General features: G+C 31.5%; 2 protein-coding genes across 2 annotated transcripts; both read right to left on the bottom strand.

Moving 5' to 3' along the window:
* Positions 1 to 1,109: 1,109 nt before the first annotated feature.
* LOC133701801 (uncharacterized) lies at positions 1,110 to 1,802 on the bottom strand. The gene is made up of 2 exons (XM_062125894.1): positions 1,572 to 1,802; positions 1,110 to 1,498 (listed from the first exon to the last, which is right to left on the bottom strand). Exons 1-2 carry the CDS (start codon positions 1,637 to 1,639, stop codon positions 1,375 to 1,377), a joined length of 192 nt encoding a protein of 63 aa, XP_061981878.1. The 5' UTR covers positions 1,640 to 1,802; the 3' UTR covers positions 1,110 to 1,374.
* Positions 1,803 to 4,491: 2,689 nt separating this feature from the next.
* On the bottom strand, positions 4,492 to 8,804 carry LOC133700852 (probable serine/threonine-protein kinase PBL19). Its single transcript, XM_062124552.1, has 5 exons — positions 7,890 to 8,804; positions 6,666 to 6,926; positions 5,741 to 5,863; positions 4,867 to 5,298; positions 4,492 to 4,777 (listed from the first exon to the last, which is right to left on the bottom strand). The coding sequence occupies exons 1-5, from the start codon at positions 8,235 to 8,237 to the stop codon at positions 4,772 to 4,774; spliced, it is 1,170 nt and encodes a 389-aa protein (XP_061980536.1). The 5' UTR covers positions 8,238 to 8,804; the 3' UTR covers positions 4,492 to 4,771.
* Positions 8,805 to 15,506: the final 6,702 nt, after the last annotated feature.

The following is a 15,506-nucleotide window of genomic DNA, read 5'->3' as shown; positions in this document are numbered from 1 at the left end:
ACTTGCACAAAAACAATGAGCCAATAAACTCAGTAGCATCATTTACACTAGCAAAATGTTCCTCTGCATGCCAGAATTTAAATTTGTAATCAAATTTTCTATAAGAAGGCTAAGACTCTTTTCTATTGCACGCCTGGTTTTTTCGCATTACTTAAGAACTCCTTTTTTCTGCCTACAGAAACCTCCACAAATCCAAGCATTCAACTCAACATCCCCAGGGCCTGATGTGCTCCAACTTCCGAATGGCTCCAGCAGTGAAACAACAAGTGATTGAAAGATTCAGCTGCACCCTCACAAAGATAGTACCACGTCCCTTTTTCTGTAGGATTATTAACAGCCAAATCGTATGCAAACCACCTCTCATTCAAAAAAAAAAAAAAGACACTCTGTAGAGAGGACTTTGATCTTCCAAATAGATCTCCAAGGGAAATCACTAATCTCTCAATGCACAATTCTTTCACAAAGCTGTCTGGAGATTTTAACTAAATTTACTGTTCATATATAGTCTCCATATCATCACATCCTCATCTTCAACCCTCAACATGCATCATAAGTGATATGAAAAAAAAAAATAACATCTATCTTATCCCTAACCAAGTCAAAAAAAGATTGGAGAAATTAGGACTCTAGAAGAATATTCGGATGTTAAGTTTTCATACAAAATAAGAAAAACAGTCGACCCCACTTCAAATGCGAAAAGAACTCTTCCCAACCTCTTCTAATTTATTGCAAGGATTCTAGGATCAGGGCCTATTAATACCAAAATCAACACAAACTATTAAGCATTTTATCATCGAAATTCCTCAAAGCTCTTAAGCTTAGGAACATTTTATGATCGGATTATTGTTAATAAAATATAATGTATGGACCTATTCTTTTAATAAATCTTTACACATCAATTACCACCGCAAAAAGGCAATAATAGGCTGCTAGCATGAACGATGTGAAGCATTTGAATGTCTTGCATGCCTAACAGGTTTTCATGAAAAAAAACAAATAATCATTCATGAAAAATAATAATAATAATAATAATCAAAAGGCGTCCAAGACAAAGCGATCCGTAAATCTAAATTCAAAATTCAAAATTCAAAATTCAAAATTCAAAATACTTAAATAAAAAAAAGCTACGCGTTAATTAATAACATTAGGCCAATGCTTGTTAAGATCAGCAGCAATATTACACAATGCACAGATTTTCCTTTAAAAATAAAAGGAGCAAAAAAAATAATTATGGCAGGAAACAATTAACTCACTATAACACAGAAGAAGAGGAGGAGTTAAAAGTCAAAATCCCAAGGATCTCTTAAGTCTCCAAGCTCTTTCCGAGTTGATTCTCTTCAATTGAATTCGGATTTCCACGGCGAAGATCTTCAATTAAGTCTCCAAGCTCTTTCCGAGCTGATTCTCTTCAATTGAATTCGGATTTCCACGGCGAAGATCTTCAATTAAGTTTCCAAGCTCTTTCCGAGCTGATTCTCTTCCAAACATGAAACCATACCTGCAACCCCCAAAAATAAAATAAAATTAAAAAAAAAAGCTGATTGACTGACGATAAGAAAGTTGAGGAATACCAGTAGGAAACGGCAGAGAAAACTCCGGCTGTGGTTACTGTTTGAACTAGTGTGAATGATTTTCCCATTTTCCTTTTTCAATTCTGTTTTGTTTTCGGTTCTATTTCTAGTCAATGAGTTAGTAAGAGTATAGTGTGGGCTAAGGCTGGGCTCCGATAACTAAAGCCTGGAGTGTAATGCTTTTACACCTGAACCATACATGGGAGATTACAAAACTCTCTTAAGCAACTTCCTCTTTAAAAATCTCAAGTATTATATTTTTTTTTTATCTTAATATCAACTTTATGCATTATATTTTTATTTTTTTTATTTTACACTTTTCTATCTATTGTGTCATTAACATCATATTATATATATAGACACTAAAAGCGTGTCTATGGTATATCGCGGGTTGTTATTATTATTATTATTATTTTGTAGTTTAGGTGCTGCAAAATATATTTTAAAACAAGAAGAAAATTCTTCAACTTGGGATATAGTCTCGGTTGATTAAATAAGTTAGTTTTTATTTTAATTAATTAAAAATATAAACAATAATAGTAAATGAGAAAAAAAAACAATCACAATAACTTGAAAAAAAATATTTTTTCAAAAGTCATAAAATAATGTTCAAAGGATAGAATTGTGTAAAAAATAGATAAAAAACTAGTGTGAATCAACTTGAATTAACATAGGAGACATGTAACTTGGCAATCTGGAGCAACCCATCTCAAGTTAACCCGCCAAACCTGCCAAACCCGCTTCTCATCTTATGAGATTAGGATAATCCAATAAAAATAAATCAAAGAAAACCACAAATCTATTTTAAAAAAAAAAAACTAATGTTGAATGATAAAATTCAAAAAGAAAATAAGCTAAAAAAGGAAGTGAACCTTCATTAATTGGTCAAATTTATGACTTTGGTCATTAGATTGCAAGCACTGTACATGAAAAAACCATAAAGTCCAACCCCTAACAAATCAAATGTTGAAAAATAAAATCGGGGGAAAAAAAGCAATCATACAAAAGGATAAAAAAAAAGCAATTAAAAAATTAAGGATAATTTTTTTTTTTAAAAAAGGGGAATTTACAATTTTTTTATTGGAGAGTGAAATTAAAAAGAAAAACAACTTTAACAAAAGGGCAAGAAAATCAAAAGAATGATGTTCAAAATGAAAAAATAATATACCATAAATTTGAATTGAATGATGAAATTAAAAAACAATAAAATCTTTACAAAAAAGTAAAAGAAAAAAATAGAAATTAAAAGAATAAGTATTAAATTAAAAATAATAATATATGATAAATTGGAATTAAAGAATGAAATTGAAAATAATTAAAACTTTTACAAAAAAAGTTAAGAAAAAATATAAAATAATAAGTGCTAAAGTTGAAATATCAACAACAAAGAGGACAAACTTGTGATTTTCAGGGGATGAGAAAGAAAAGAAGGGAAAAAAAGGTCCATCGATGATAAATAACATCGTTACCACTAACATATATTGTACCAATAGGAATAGGACGCGGTGACGTTTTTAATGACATGATGAAAATTTATTTTTTTTTACGACTAGCATGTGTCACACGCATTGCTAGAAAAACATGAATACCTCCAATGCACCAACCTCCTTTTCCATTAAAACAAAAAAAATCAGTATAAAAAAATCAAATTGCTCTCAATGAATAAGACCAAAATGAAAACATCAAAAGCCCCTCAAAAGCACAGTTTAATTTTTTTTATTTAAATAATGAATTTGCCATTTAACTATATTTAAAAAACTGAAAAGATATAAATAATCATGTATGCTAGTTTTAAATTTTTTATTTTAAAGATAATTAAATTATTTTACTATATTTAAATAATTAAAAAAAATATTTATATCTCAATATCTTTTTTAATTTGTTAATGACTAATAAAATATGTGAAAAGATCGAAATACCCAAAAATCAAGATATTTGACTTTATTTTAAAGCTAACCACACTGTAGCTGTAAATATTAAATTTGCCTTTATTTTAGTTTTTTATATATATATAATTAGTTTATAGTATAAAATATTTCACTGACACACACATAAATTAATTTGTGAATTTAAAAGAAATGAATTTGATCCATCGTGAAAAAAATTCTATCTGTGCTTCAAACAATTTATTATTCCAAAAATGATTGAAATAGTTCGAATTCAAGCCCGTTATGAAGTAACTTTTCATCTATGCCTATGGTGCGGGCAGCCGACCAGCCAGCTTGTGATGGTAATTTCACTGGCAAGTTGGGGATGTTTAAACACGAGCCCTGATTCTTCACAATCTTTTCTAATACCTCGTAGAAAAAAAACAGATAATCATATGTTTCGTCGAGGTCGTACGTGTGGTTTCCTCCGCCTGCTCCACCAAAATTAAAAATACTTTAAATATATATATTTTTTATTTCTTAGGGTGAATATGGAACACGTGGAAAGATAGATCAGCTATTTCACGCTCTTGATTAAAAATATTATTTAAATATCTCCTGTATGCGGACAATTATCAACACATCAATCCGAGCCGCATGCCATTGCTGCTCGTGGAGCACCACGGTTCATGAAAAAATAGAACCAGAAAAATTACTACGCGTCATAACACAAGTTCATGCTGGATTCTATGTTACTCTACCATGGAGTAAGATAAATTAAGATACAGAGGCTGAATGATAGTGGAAAGAAATCATTCACTATATTTTATTTTAATACAATAAAAATATAAAAACTTCTCGTTTCTGTAAAATAGGTCGAAATTTTTTTTTTGGAGAGGAGGGGGAGGATTTGCAACTCAAAAGTTTTAGAATGAAAGGAAATTTTTTAACAATACCCACTGGTTAAGGAAAGATAAGAACGTCTTTGACGAACAACAGGAGGCGTTGAACCAATTAACAGGCAGAAATATGTACAAAAGGTTGATCAAGAGTTGAGAAATAATGGAAACCATATTACATTAATCATTGCAATCATATCAGACAGAAGTTTAGCATCAAGATTCACGACCATTCTGCACATTCACTCTTTGTTATTGCCTGCCTCACTCCATTTATGGTCTTTGCAACGGAAAAGAATGGTATTGCTTAGCCGACACTGAATCGGATCAACTCATTTACAAAATTTTTGTAACTCTAGGATTTATTTTTCATTGGAGTGAATTTCAGGTGCACTGTTAATAGTTCCATCCGTTGTGCTTAGTATCCAAACATTTACACCTGTCAAAATTACAAAAGGTAGTTCAATCAGAAAAGTATGGTAGTGTTTTGGCTCTTGCCAAACTGTTAAAGATTATACATGGACAAACCTTGTTCTGTCTTCGCCTAAACAAGCTAGATTGAGATGATTCGGCAATATTCTTATTTGTGGAGGTGCTTCCCCCTTCCAAATCTTGTATTGTTTGCTTCAGGCTCGCCACCACTTGAGTCATTGCCGGCCGCTCTTTTGCGTTCTTGTTTAGGCAGCTATCTGCCAACTTAGCAATTTGCCTTGCTGCTTTGATAGAGTACTCATTTCTCAGTCTTGGATCAATAATCATGCTAAATCTGCTACTGTCAACTGGGAACTGTTTCACCCAATATAGAAGCTTCTGCTCCGCTGCAGGGCGGTTTCTTTCCACAGTTCGCCTGCCAGTAAGGATTTCGTAGAGAACCACTCCGAAGCTCCATATATCACTTTGGCTGGTGAGGTGGCCTGTTTCAACATATTCAGGAGCAGCATACCCATATGTACCAAGCACCTGACACCGGCAAACACATCAACACAAAAACATGCAATGCCAAAAAACCAATATTGAAATACAATCACGCAGCTTTGTATTAATGATTGACCAGGGAAAGGCATCCTGCATAACCAGGCTTATCCAGATCTAAAAATGTAACTTTTCAGGTAAATTCATGTTAATGATTTGATAGATATCGGTAAAGAAGAAAGAAAAGAAAGGGAAAGATAAGAGGTTAATTTGTTTCCTCCTAGTTGCAGCATAATTCATACATAACCAATGACATGCTGGGATTTTTCAGTTTCTAAAACACACATTTTCTACAATCTGAGCTGCATCACTTCTAGTATGGAAGTTAAAGGTCATTAGCTTAACCAGCTACATTTTTTGGTTCATCAAACTAATGAAGAATGCATATTAGAAGATGGTTTTGTTTAAAACATGTCATAAAGCTACTCACCGCAGTGGATACATGAGTCCGATCCCCAGTCGGCCCTTCTCTAGCAAGCCCAAAATCTGAGAGCTTCGGCTTAAAGTCCTCATCCAAAAGAACATTCGAGGATTTGAAATCTCTATAAATTACCTGTGCAATTGAGACAGAAAAGGATTAAAATTCAATAATTGAATAAGAGGCTGTCTTAAAATGTACCAAAACTTTCAATGTGAAGCCAAGAACATTACGATCGTTCATAAACAAAATAAGATACACAATGCTGTTTGTCCAATTCACAGCTTCTCCACATCACATAAAACCGATACCCTTAGGAAAAGAAATTATAAGAATTTGGATGCAGAAAATGAGTTCTGCCAAGGTTTCATCCATGGTGAGATGTCACAATAATATCCTGTAGTGTAAAACTAGGTAATGATGAAATTTCTCATCTGCCCAACACTAGATCTGAACAGTAGATTCAGCAAATGCCTTTTGCAGAAACTATGAGGTATGTTTAATGAGTCAGTAAAATTCCCTACCAGAAAAGAATGACAAATGTGGCCAGGTCATATCATCTTCCTGGGCTGGAGACTTGTCAAATCATAGCGAGACAGGATAAAATGTTCTCACAGGAAGCAACTACCTGTCTAAACCAGTTGCTCAAATTATGTATGACTCTACCAGTATGATGGTCCAGAATGGGCCAATTAATCTACATTAATATTAGAAGGTTCTGACTTCAAGACCTACACACAAATACATTTTGTTTTACATGAATCAGCCAATACCTTACGAGTCCACACACTCATCTTAAGAATAGCATCATAGCCACAACTTGAAAGCACGAAAGTGCAAGACGCTCCAGATTCCTAGATCAAGACAGATTTCGACTTGGTGCAGTCTACGTAACAGGGCCATTAATTCAGTTCATCTAGGTCATAGTAAAAATTACCTGGACTTCCATTCCTCCATGCAAGTAAGCCAATCCTTCAGCAGCACCAAGGATTATCTCTAATCTTTTCCTCCATGGCAGATTGGGCAGACCTCTGTTGAAAAGATGATCTTCTAAGCTTCTGTTAGGCATATATTCATAAACCAGTAGCCGTTGGATCCCTCTTTCACCATCTACGGAGCAGTAACCTATAAGTTTCACTAGGTTTGGGTGACTAACAACCCGAAGAAATTGAACTTCTGCAAGCCATTGTTTATGACCCTAAATCAGAGAAGGACATCACCAAAAGAAACAGGTTTTAGTTGATGAAATGAAGAGATACATAAACAACAAATAAAAGAAAACATACAACAGTTAATGAAGGCCAACAGTCATCAATATTACCAAAAAAAAAATTAAGTTTTGATGAATTTGTGTAATTTGAACTACAGAGAAGATTCCAAGGACCGAATACTAACTTTTGGATCCAGTTAATTTGAGCTTTGTTCCAAGAAAGACACTCCATTTTCCTTATTATAATGGGATTCTAAGCGTAAAGTTCAAGTTTAAGAGATGCAAGAGTTATTGGCCTATTGCATATTATTGTCCGTTAGCTTCTTTTTTCTCTTGCTAAATTTTGTGATAATGCCTACTCTCCGCTCATTCACAATAGTCTCCCCCTGGCAATCGCCAAATGACTTGCAAAGTCTAACTTACCACTGTCTACATTATTATCCTATCATTATTAAGAATGAAACTCAAGATCCCTGCATATCCAAATGGAATTGTCTTGCTACTTTGGCCAAAGACATTGTTGGCAGCAAAATGACATAATCTGTATCCCAGAGTCGAGATTATGTGACTTGTAAGCCACATTTCTTCACATGATCATGTCAGATTTTGATTTCAACATTAACTCCCCCAACCGAATGAAAATTATTACATGTAAAGTGATTGTAAGCCTCAAAATGAGTACATTACTATTTTGTGATCATTTCAGGAATGGATATGCTTGTAAATCAGTCAATCACCAAAAGACGCTTTCTTTGTCAATTTGTTTTTTAACAGCTAACCTTTTCAACTTGATTTAACTGAGGAGCAAAGCAAAACATGACATTTTTTCAATTTATAACAAGATGTCCATACAAACAGTTAGTTCACCAAAATACATTACTGAATGCAAGAGGCAATTGGAAAAATAAATAAACTAAGCACAGCAATTACAAAGAAACAATGAGATTGTACCTGCAAGCCGTGGTTGTTGAGCTTCTTTATGGCAACCACTATAGGATCCCCTTGACCATCAGCAGGTCTGATTGTTCCCTTGTACACGCTCCCAAAACCACCTTCTCCAATCTTAAGCAATCTGTTAAAACCATTTGTAGCCTCTCTAAGCTCTTGAAAACTGAAAACTTGCAAATTGTGCTCGCTCACGTTGTACAATTCAGGTATGCTTCTTGGACATGGTAAGGACTTCGCTGCACGACTCGAAGATGAAGTATCTGATTTGCGCTGGCCTCCCAATTCTGGGGCTGAATTTGCTTTCCCTTTCATGTTCTTAGATTTATCCTTAAAAATATAGAAACACTTCATGGTTTTTCCCTTAAGCTTTCGATATTAAAACTTGCCACAAGCACGTATTGTCTCAGATTGTTGCAATCGCAAGAGTGAAGGAGGGCCTTAAAAGGGCTCAAAAAAGAAACGCAGGATGAAGAAATGAAAACCGCAGGAAATGAAGGGAAAAAGCAAGCTTAGCAAACTATATAGATAGAGAAGCAAACTAAGAAACCCAGTTGAGGATTGAATCAAAGTGTAAACACAACAAAGAAAGAATTGAACTTTGATCGGAGGAATTATATTGTAGAGAAGTGATGGCAGCAGAAAACCAACCAAGAATAGAATGACAGGTATAAATGGGCAGATAATGGAGTCGGTAGAAAAATAATTACGATTCAAAACCGAAGCATGAAACAGGAAATAAACAAGCAATGCAGGTGGGAAAGTAACAAGATGAGAAAGAAAAGTAGAATATACACGCATAGAAATAAAAGGGAATTGAGAGAGAGATACAGAGAGTGGCGTGTTAGACCAGAAGAAATGAAGTGAGGACAGTCCACATGATCAAATCAGCGAAGACTTATAAGAAGACCTTTACCTTCCAGGTTAATGGTTATCTTTATAATGGGTCGCTGTATTTCCTTACGCGTTCGTACCCTGACGGGATGTGTTTTTTGAAAGCTTTTTTTGTGGTTGTTTTTTATTTAAAAATCTATTAAAATATAATTTTTTTATTTTTATTTTTAAAATATTTTGAATATCAATATATTAAAACAATTAAATAATAAAAATAAAAATAAAAATCAATTTTAAATAAAAGAATTATATTTTTAAAAACATAATTTAAAAGACAATTCATGTTAGTCCCTTTATCTTCAATGAGATACCGTAATTGATAACTGCTTACTTTGGAAAAAAGAAAATATCTAAAAACTAATGCTTTGCAACTACGATACATGGCGTCCATCATCATCAATGATAATCCTAAACATTAAAAAAAAATTATATGCATAACGGCTTATATATATATATATATATATATATATATATATATATATATATATTTATCATGTTTACTTGGGATAATTCGGTTTTAAATATCAGAAAATTTGATCTGAAAACACTTTTTATTTAGATTATTTTTTAAAATTTTTAATTTTCTCAAATATAATTTACGAAAAAATACTAAATGAATATTTTTTAGCTTTTAAAATTAGAAACACTTAATTAATAAACTCTTTAAAATATGAGCACTCGCATAATAATAAAAACAAAAACATATACGCTTAAATAAAAATAAAAATTGTAACCCTCAAGTAGAAAAAAAAATAAAAAAAGAAAATCCAATGGTCTTTATAATTTCTCCCTTAAAAACGGGTTTCATATTTGATCTTTGACACGTCACCGGGTCACTTTAAATTAATGTTTGACATTTGACCAACTAAAGTTAATTAATTAATTAATCGACTTTAAGAGAGAAGAAGCAAGAATTTATATAAAAGAGAAAATGGCTATGTACCGCCAACTTCAATAATTTGCGTCACCCGGTACGCAGTCGTTTTGGCCTTGCGTGTGGACGTGAGTTGTCATGCTTGTGCTTCTTCCATTTTCTTTGCTCTACAATCCCCTGTTACCTGCCCAGTGCCACTCTTCACATTCTGTGCATTTTGAGGCAAATATTATTTAATTATTTGAATTTTTTTTTTAGTTTAACATGGGTGTCTGGGCCGGCTTGTGCGTACATCGACTAATTTCACGGACCCTGAAGTTAACGACCATAAAAGCCTCCAGTGACCATCATATAAACAACTATAGGGCTCGAACCTGAGACCACAGAGAAAGTAAATCTCTTGGTCCAAAGCTTTTATTCCTAGATCACCACCTAGTTAATTATTTGAATCTTAAAATACGCAAAGAGTGTTCCAAGATATTGTTTATAATATAATATAGTATAATTCAGCTGAAAGTTTTAGTTTGGGAGTAAATTAACACGTAAAAAAAAAAACAGTACATTAAGGCATTAATATATCAAGTTGCATGAGACTTCTCTAAGTCAGCCTCCACCGAAAATGCCAAAAGAATTGAAGTCGGAGAAACATAGGTCCAATGAGGAGACGTGGGGCTCGGCAACCTGACCTTCCTAAGGACATTTCTTAGGGTATTCAATGGTGCTTGCTTACTTTTCCTTGTCAAAATGTGAGTAGCAATTAGTTTGTCAATCATATTAATTACTGGGTTATTGACCGTCTGGAAGATATTGAGATGATTTCCAGGGCAGACTGGGAGTTGAAAAGAATTTAAGTCTCAGATCATGCAACCGATAATACAAGAAAATTCATTGACGTGGAGGATTCGATTAGAAAGTCTCCGGGACGTAGCGTGTTGGCAAAGAATTTAAGATCTGCACAGCAGGTCTCGAGTTCGAGTCAGGACATGCATCTCTTGTAAGAGCCTGGGACAGTCGGGATTTTACTCACTTACCTGGATCTATAAAGTGCGCTTTTCAAAAAATAAGGTTTTCTCGAATCAAAAAAAAAAATTCTAATAGAAAGGCTGAGAAAAATAGCATCTTGTTAACCGTGGAATATTTGGCGTAGCGGTTGAATCACGTTTTGCTATTTTTTTAAGTTTTTTTATTAAATTATTTTTTTATTTTAAAATTATTTTGACTTATTATTTAGAAAGGTAGAGAAAAATAGCATTTTGTTAATGGAATGTTTGGCGCGGCGGTTAAATTATCATTTCATCGTTTTTTGAAGTTTTTTTAAATTATTTTCTTATGTTTTTAAATTTTTTAATATTAAAAATTGAAAAAATATTTTTTAAAATAAAAAAAAATACTTTAAAAAACGTTTTCGTGTTTAATTTCCCTCCTTGCTTCGCCACCCTACAACACGCAAGTTGGAAAGCTGTGATCGAATGATCATAAAGGGGTAAGGGAGCTAATTTCTCGTTTTTACATGACATGTCTTGTCTTCTTGACCGTTTCCAATTCCGGCATGGATGTTTAAGGGGCAGAAGTTGTCTTCGTTGCATGCCAGCTTGATTTAATGATGATGCATCTTACGTTAGTAATTGCGTATTTACAGGAGTAATGCATTTCCAATTAATATATGGTTAGCATCATTGCTTTATTCTCCCCCAAAATAAAAACCTAAGTAGACATATAAATTACAAACTATTAATATAGTTTGATTAACATTGTGGGATATGGGTTTATCCAAGTTATCATAAAAATAATAATAAAATAATATAATGATGATTTTGCTATTCATAATGCAAACCAATAAAAGAAAAGTTATGAAATAAAATGTTCTTTTCACATAGTTGAATTGGTGTTACTAAGTTAAATAGAGTTAATCAATCTCTTCATAATTTTATTGCACATTTGAATTACTAATTACTCTTAAAATAAAATCTAAAAAAAACAATTAAATGGGGGCTTTTGTACTTTTCATCTTTTTTTGCATGGTATAATTGTCTAGCTACACTTGAAATCTTATTTCTTTGAACTTGCTTCTAAGAGTATTTTCATATTTCAATATGGTTTTTTTTGCAATTAAAAAATAGATTCAAGAGCACTTAAATCTTTTAACATATATAAAATATATTTTAAAAGAAAATATGGCATGCACATGCCAACGAGTTGGAGAAACCCCTACATCTCGTGTAGCATGTGAGGACTTCTTTGACGATCAAACACCACCTTTTATGTGCAGCATCAGGAGTGACACATCAAGATCTTGCTAGTGGAGGGGAGTGTTTCAGCGGCGGACCAGCAGTGTAGTACCTATTGACTTTTTTCTCTTTTTCCTCCTTTTCTCTCCTCCTTGGTAAAATACAAAAGTTTTCTTCCATTTGTTTTTTGTATACAATTTGGTTTTTATTTTTTTATTGGTATTTTTTTTTAATCTTTTATAGATTTTTTTCAATTTCATCCCTTATCATTTGATTTTATTTAATTGTTACATCGAATTTGGTCTTAATTCTCTTAATTGCTATTTTTTTTATCATTTTCCTAATTGAATTTTATTTTCAATTTCATCCCTTAACATTTGATTTTGATATATTTTTTAATCAAATTTGGTTCCCTTTCTTTTTATTACTATTTGTTTTGTTGTGAATCCTTTTTATATTACCTTTTCCCCTCCTAATTTTACCCCTTATTATTTTGTGATTGAGAGTTTTACTTTGTTATTTTTAAAGTTTTGTTTTCTATAGGGTTAGTACTAGGCTCACGGCTAAGATCATGGTTTTGAATGTTAAATTTGATTTTCTTTAACATAAGCTGACTTTGAACATTTTCAATTATTAACATGAGTTAACTTCAATTTTTTTATACTCTTTATTAAATTTGATTTTCTTTCCAACCCCATCCTTGAATGATTGATTTGTTAATAATTGGTATTCACACTTTTTTTTCTTTCTTTTATAAAAGGTTATCTCAATTTTATGACCATGATCGTGAGGTCAATGGGTTAACCCGGATTGACTCGAATATCTTTTTCTCATTGTTTTTTTTTCAATTTCGCCATTTGACATTAAATTGTTTGATAATTGAGCTTCATTAATTTATTCAATTTACTTTTAACGTCGTTATCCCGATATCACAACTAGATTGTAAATTTGGTATGGTAAGTAGGGTGGGCTCGGGTTGTTTTTTTACCTTTTTTTCTTTGCCAAATTTCTTTGCTTATTTTTTTATTGTTGTATTTTTTATTTATATTATTAAAATTATACAAATTTATTAAACTCAATTAAGTCAATAACCCGAGTCTTGATTATTTTTGCTTCTTTGAGAATACTTACGTTATCTTAGCATCTTTTTCTATAATAAAAAAAATTTGGATCGATTCACGGCATAGCATGGGCACTTATCTAGTGTATAATATAGTCTAGGATATTATTGTGGACAAATGAATAAAACGTATGCTGGAAGTTGTATCCCTTAATCACATCATTTCTCTGGAATCCCTCATAAAATAATTCAATTTTTCCTGGGTAAATTTTTTCTGAAATGTACATTTTCCCTGAACAGCTTCCTAACTCGACCAGGGGACAGTTTAAAAGTTAAAAGCTGTGCGGTTCATAGTAGATAGCAAGAAGCATCGTCGTTGCTCCTCTTTGACATTGCCTTGCACCCCAATTGAAAATTGTTATAGATACGGATTCTATTTTCTTAGCCTCATGTTTTTTAATTCTCATGCCAACGGTTAAATTCTCGTGTTCATTAATTTTTTATATAGTATGTTTGTTTCTGATAAAAAAATAATTTTTATTTACTTTAAATTAATTTTTTAATGTTTTGGATTGTTTTAATATATTAATGTCAAAAATAAATTTAATAAATAAATAAATAAAAATATTATTTTTATATATTTTTAAATAAAAATAACTTTACAAAATAACCACTACCTATTTCTAGACTTTCACATTTTAGATGAAAAAAACAAAGCTGATAATTAATTGTGCTACCATTCCTTGCGAAGTACTTAATGGTACAGTACCAAATAAATGTTGAATTTTTTGGTATGTTTGGCTTAACTGGATATAATTTGTATGAATTAAAGATTAAATAACCTTGAATTTGTTAGTTTTGTACAAAACAATCTAACTATAAATTACTTTGGTTAAAATTTTTAAAGATTAATTTAATATAAAGCAATTTAAGTATATTTCAGCATAAAAAAATAAAATTGCAGAATAATTGTATAAGTTTAAAGATTAAAACTATAATTTTATGGACAAAACATGCATGAAAGAATTGTATACAAAATATCTTAAACAGAATGTTAAAGCACTTTAGATTGTATAAATGATATAGATCATGTTCTTCTCGAGGAGTATATCTTTTATCTTTGAGGTTTTATTTTTTGTCATTTGATGCAAACAGATTAAATATAATCTTTTAGAATTTCAACAACCTTATCTTAATTAGTTGTACCGCTAATTAATGTTTATAAACTTCAAAAAAACAGACTAAAAATATATATTTCTATGAAAAACTTAACCCAATCTCTAGCATGATCGAAGAAGAAGATAGCAGAAAAGGCTGTACAAATAGAGAAGAAGAAGATAAAATAGATATTGCTTAGTGCGTAGAACATCTCATCTTCAACCCTCTTTTTATATATTATTCAGTTAATTTCGACTTAAGTGAGTACACGCGTGATTAAAGTTCAAAGTCCAATTTAGCTTAATATCTTTTTATTTTAAAAAGTTTGGTGCACTACAAGCCTAGTTTTAAGTTTTTAACTTTTCACTATATAAGCTAAAGAAAATCTTATAATATTGTAATGTGAAAAAAAAATACCATATTTAAAATAAATTTCTTATTTTTTTATAATTTATTTTAAACATTTTAATAATTTTCAACAAAATCTTAACTCAAAAAATAAATAAACATCTTTTAATTTAAACTCATATATAATCATCAACCATGTTTTAAAAAACAAATTCGACCAATAAAAGTTGTCAAATGGTGATGACTATCCCACCTAAAATTTAGCTTTATTACCGAACCTCTTGCTTTATTGTTTCCCAAATAAAAAAATTATTTTTCTGCTGTTGAAGAATATTTTTTTTTTTATTTTGTCAAAGCCACTATATATGTATATATAGTCAATCGTTAGAGTGGGGTATTGTGATTATAGCTAGGAAGGGGAAAGAATTATTATTTTTATGGGAAAAAAACAATAATTGAATTCTGAATGTATACTCGCTAGCCCCACCGGCCAAATGAGAAAGGTGCTTCTTCAATCCTTGCCGGTCAGGCAATTTCTTCCTCCATTCGTTTACCAATTGTTATCTCTACACCGTCGATTATTGTGTTTTTAATTGGGGGAAGTCTAGAATGCTTATGCTGCTATATTTTAAGCATCATTCCATTACAATATCAGGATCATTGAATTTGAATAAAATAACAAAAACCAATGGGTTTGGAAGTGTGTGTCAATGCTAAAATTCATTGTAGTTAAAGGTCATGATACGATGATGTCCCAGGAATTTAAGGAGTTGGAGGTTAACTTTTTTATAATTTTTTTAAAGTTTTTTAGTTAAGATTGCTGGAGACGGGTGTCGATACTTGCAAAAGATTTTTTTTGGTAAATTTAAAGACCTTCTGATAATTAAATTCAGTGATTTTTTGAGAGAAAATACAATAATATTAAAAAGAGAGTAAGGTAAGAGTTAAAATGTAAAGTTGCTCTGATAATATTAAAAAAAAAATATGTCTAACATATATATATATATATATTAATATCGATGGAAATATCCCTAACATATATATTAAATATTGATGAAAAT

This window comes from Populus nigra, chromosome 8 (genome assembly GCF_951802175.1).
Source record: "Populus nigra chromosome 8, ddPopNigr1.1, whole genome shotgun sequence".
Lineage (NCBI taxonomy): Eukaryota > Viridiplantae > Streptophyta > Magnoliopsida > Malpighiales > Salicaceae > Populus > Populus nigra.
The sequence above is the reverse complement of the archived record's forward strand: the minus strand, read 5'-3'. Positions and strand labels throughout refer to the sequence as shown.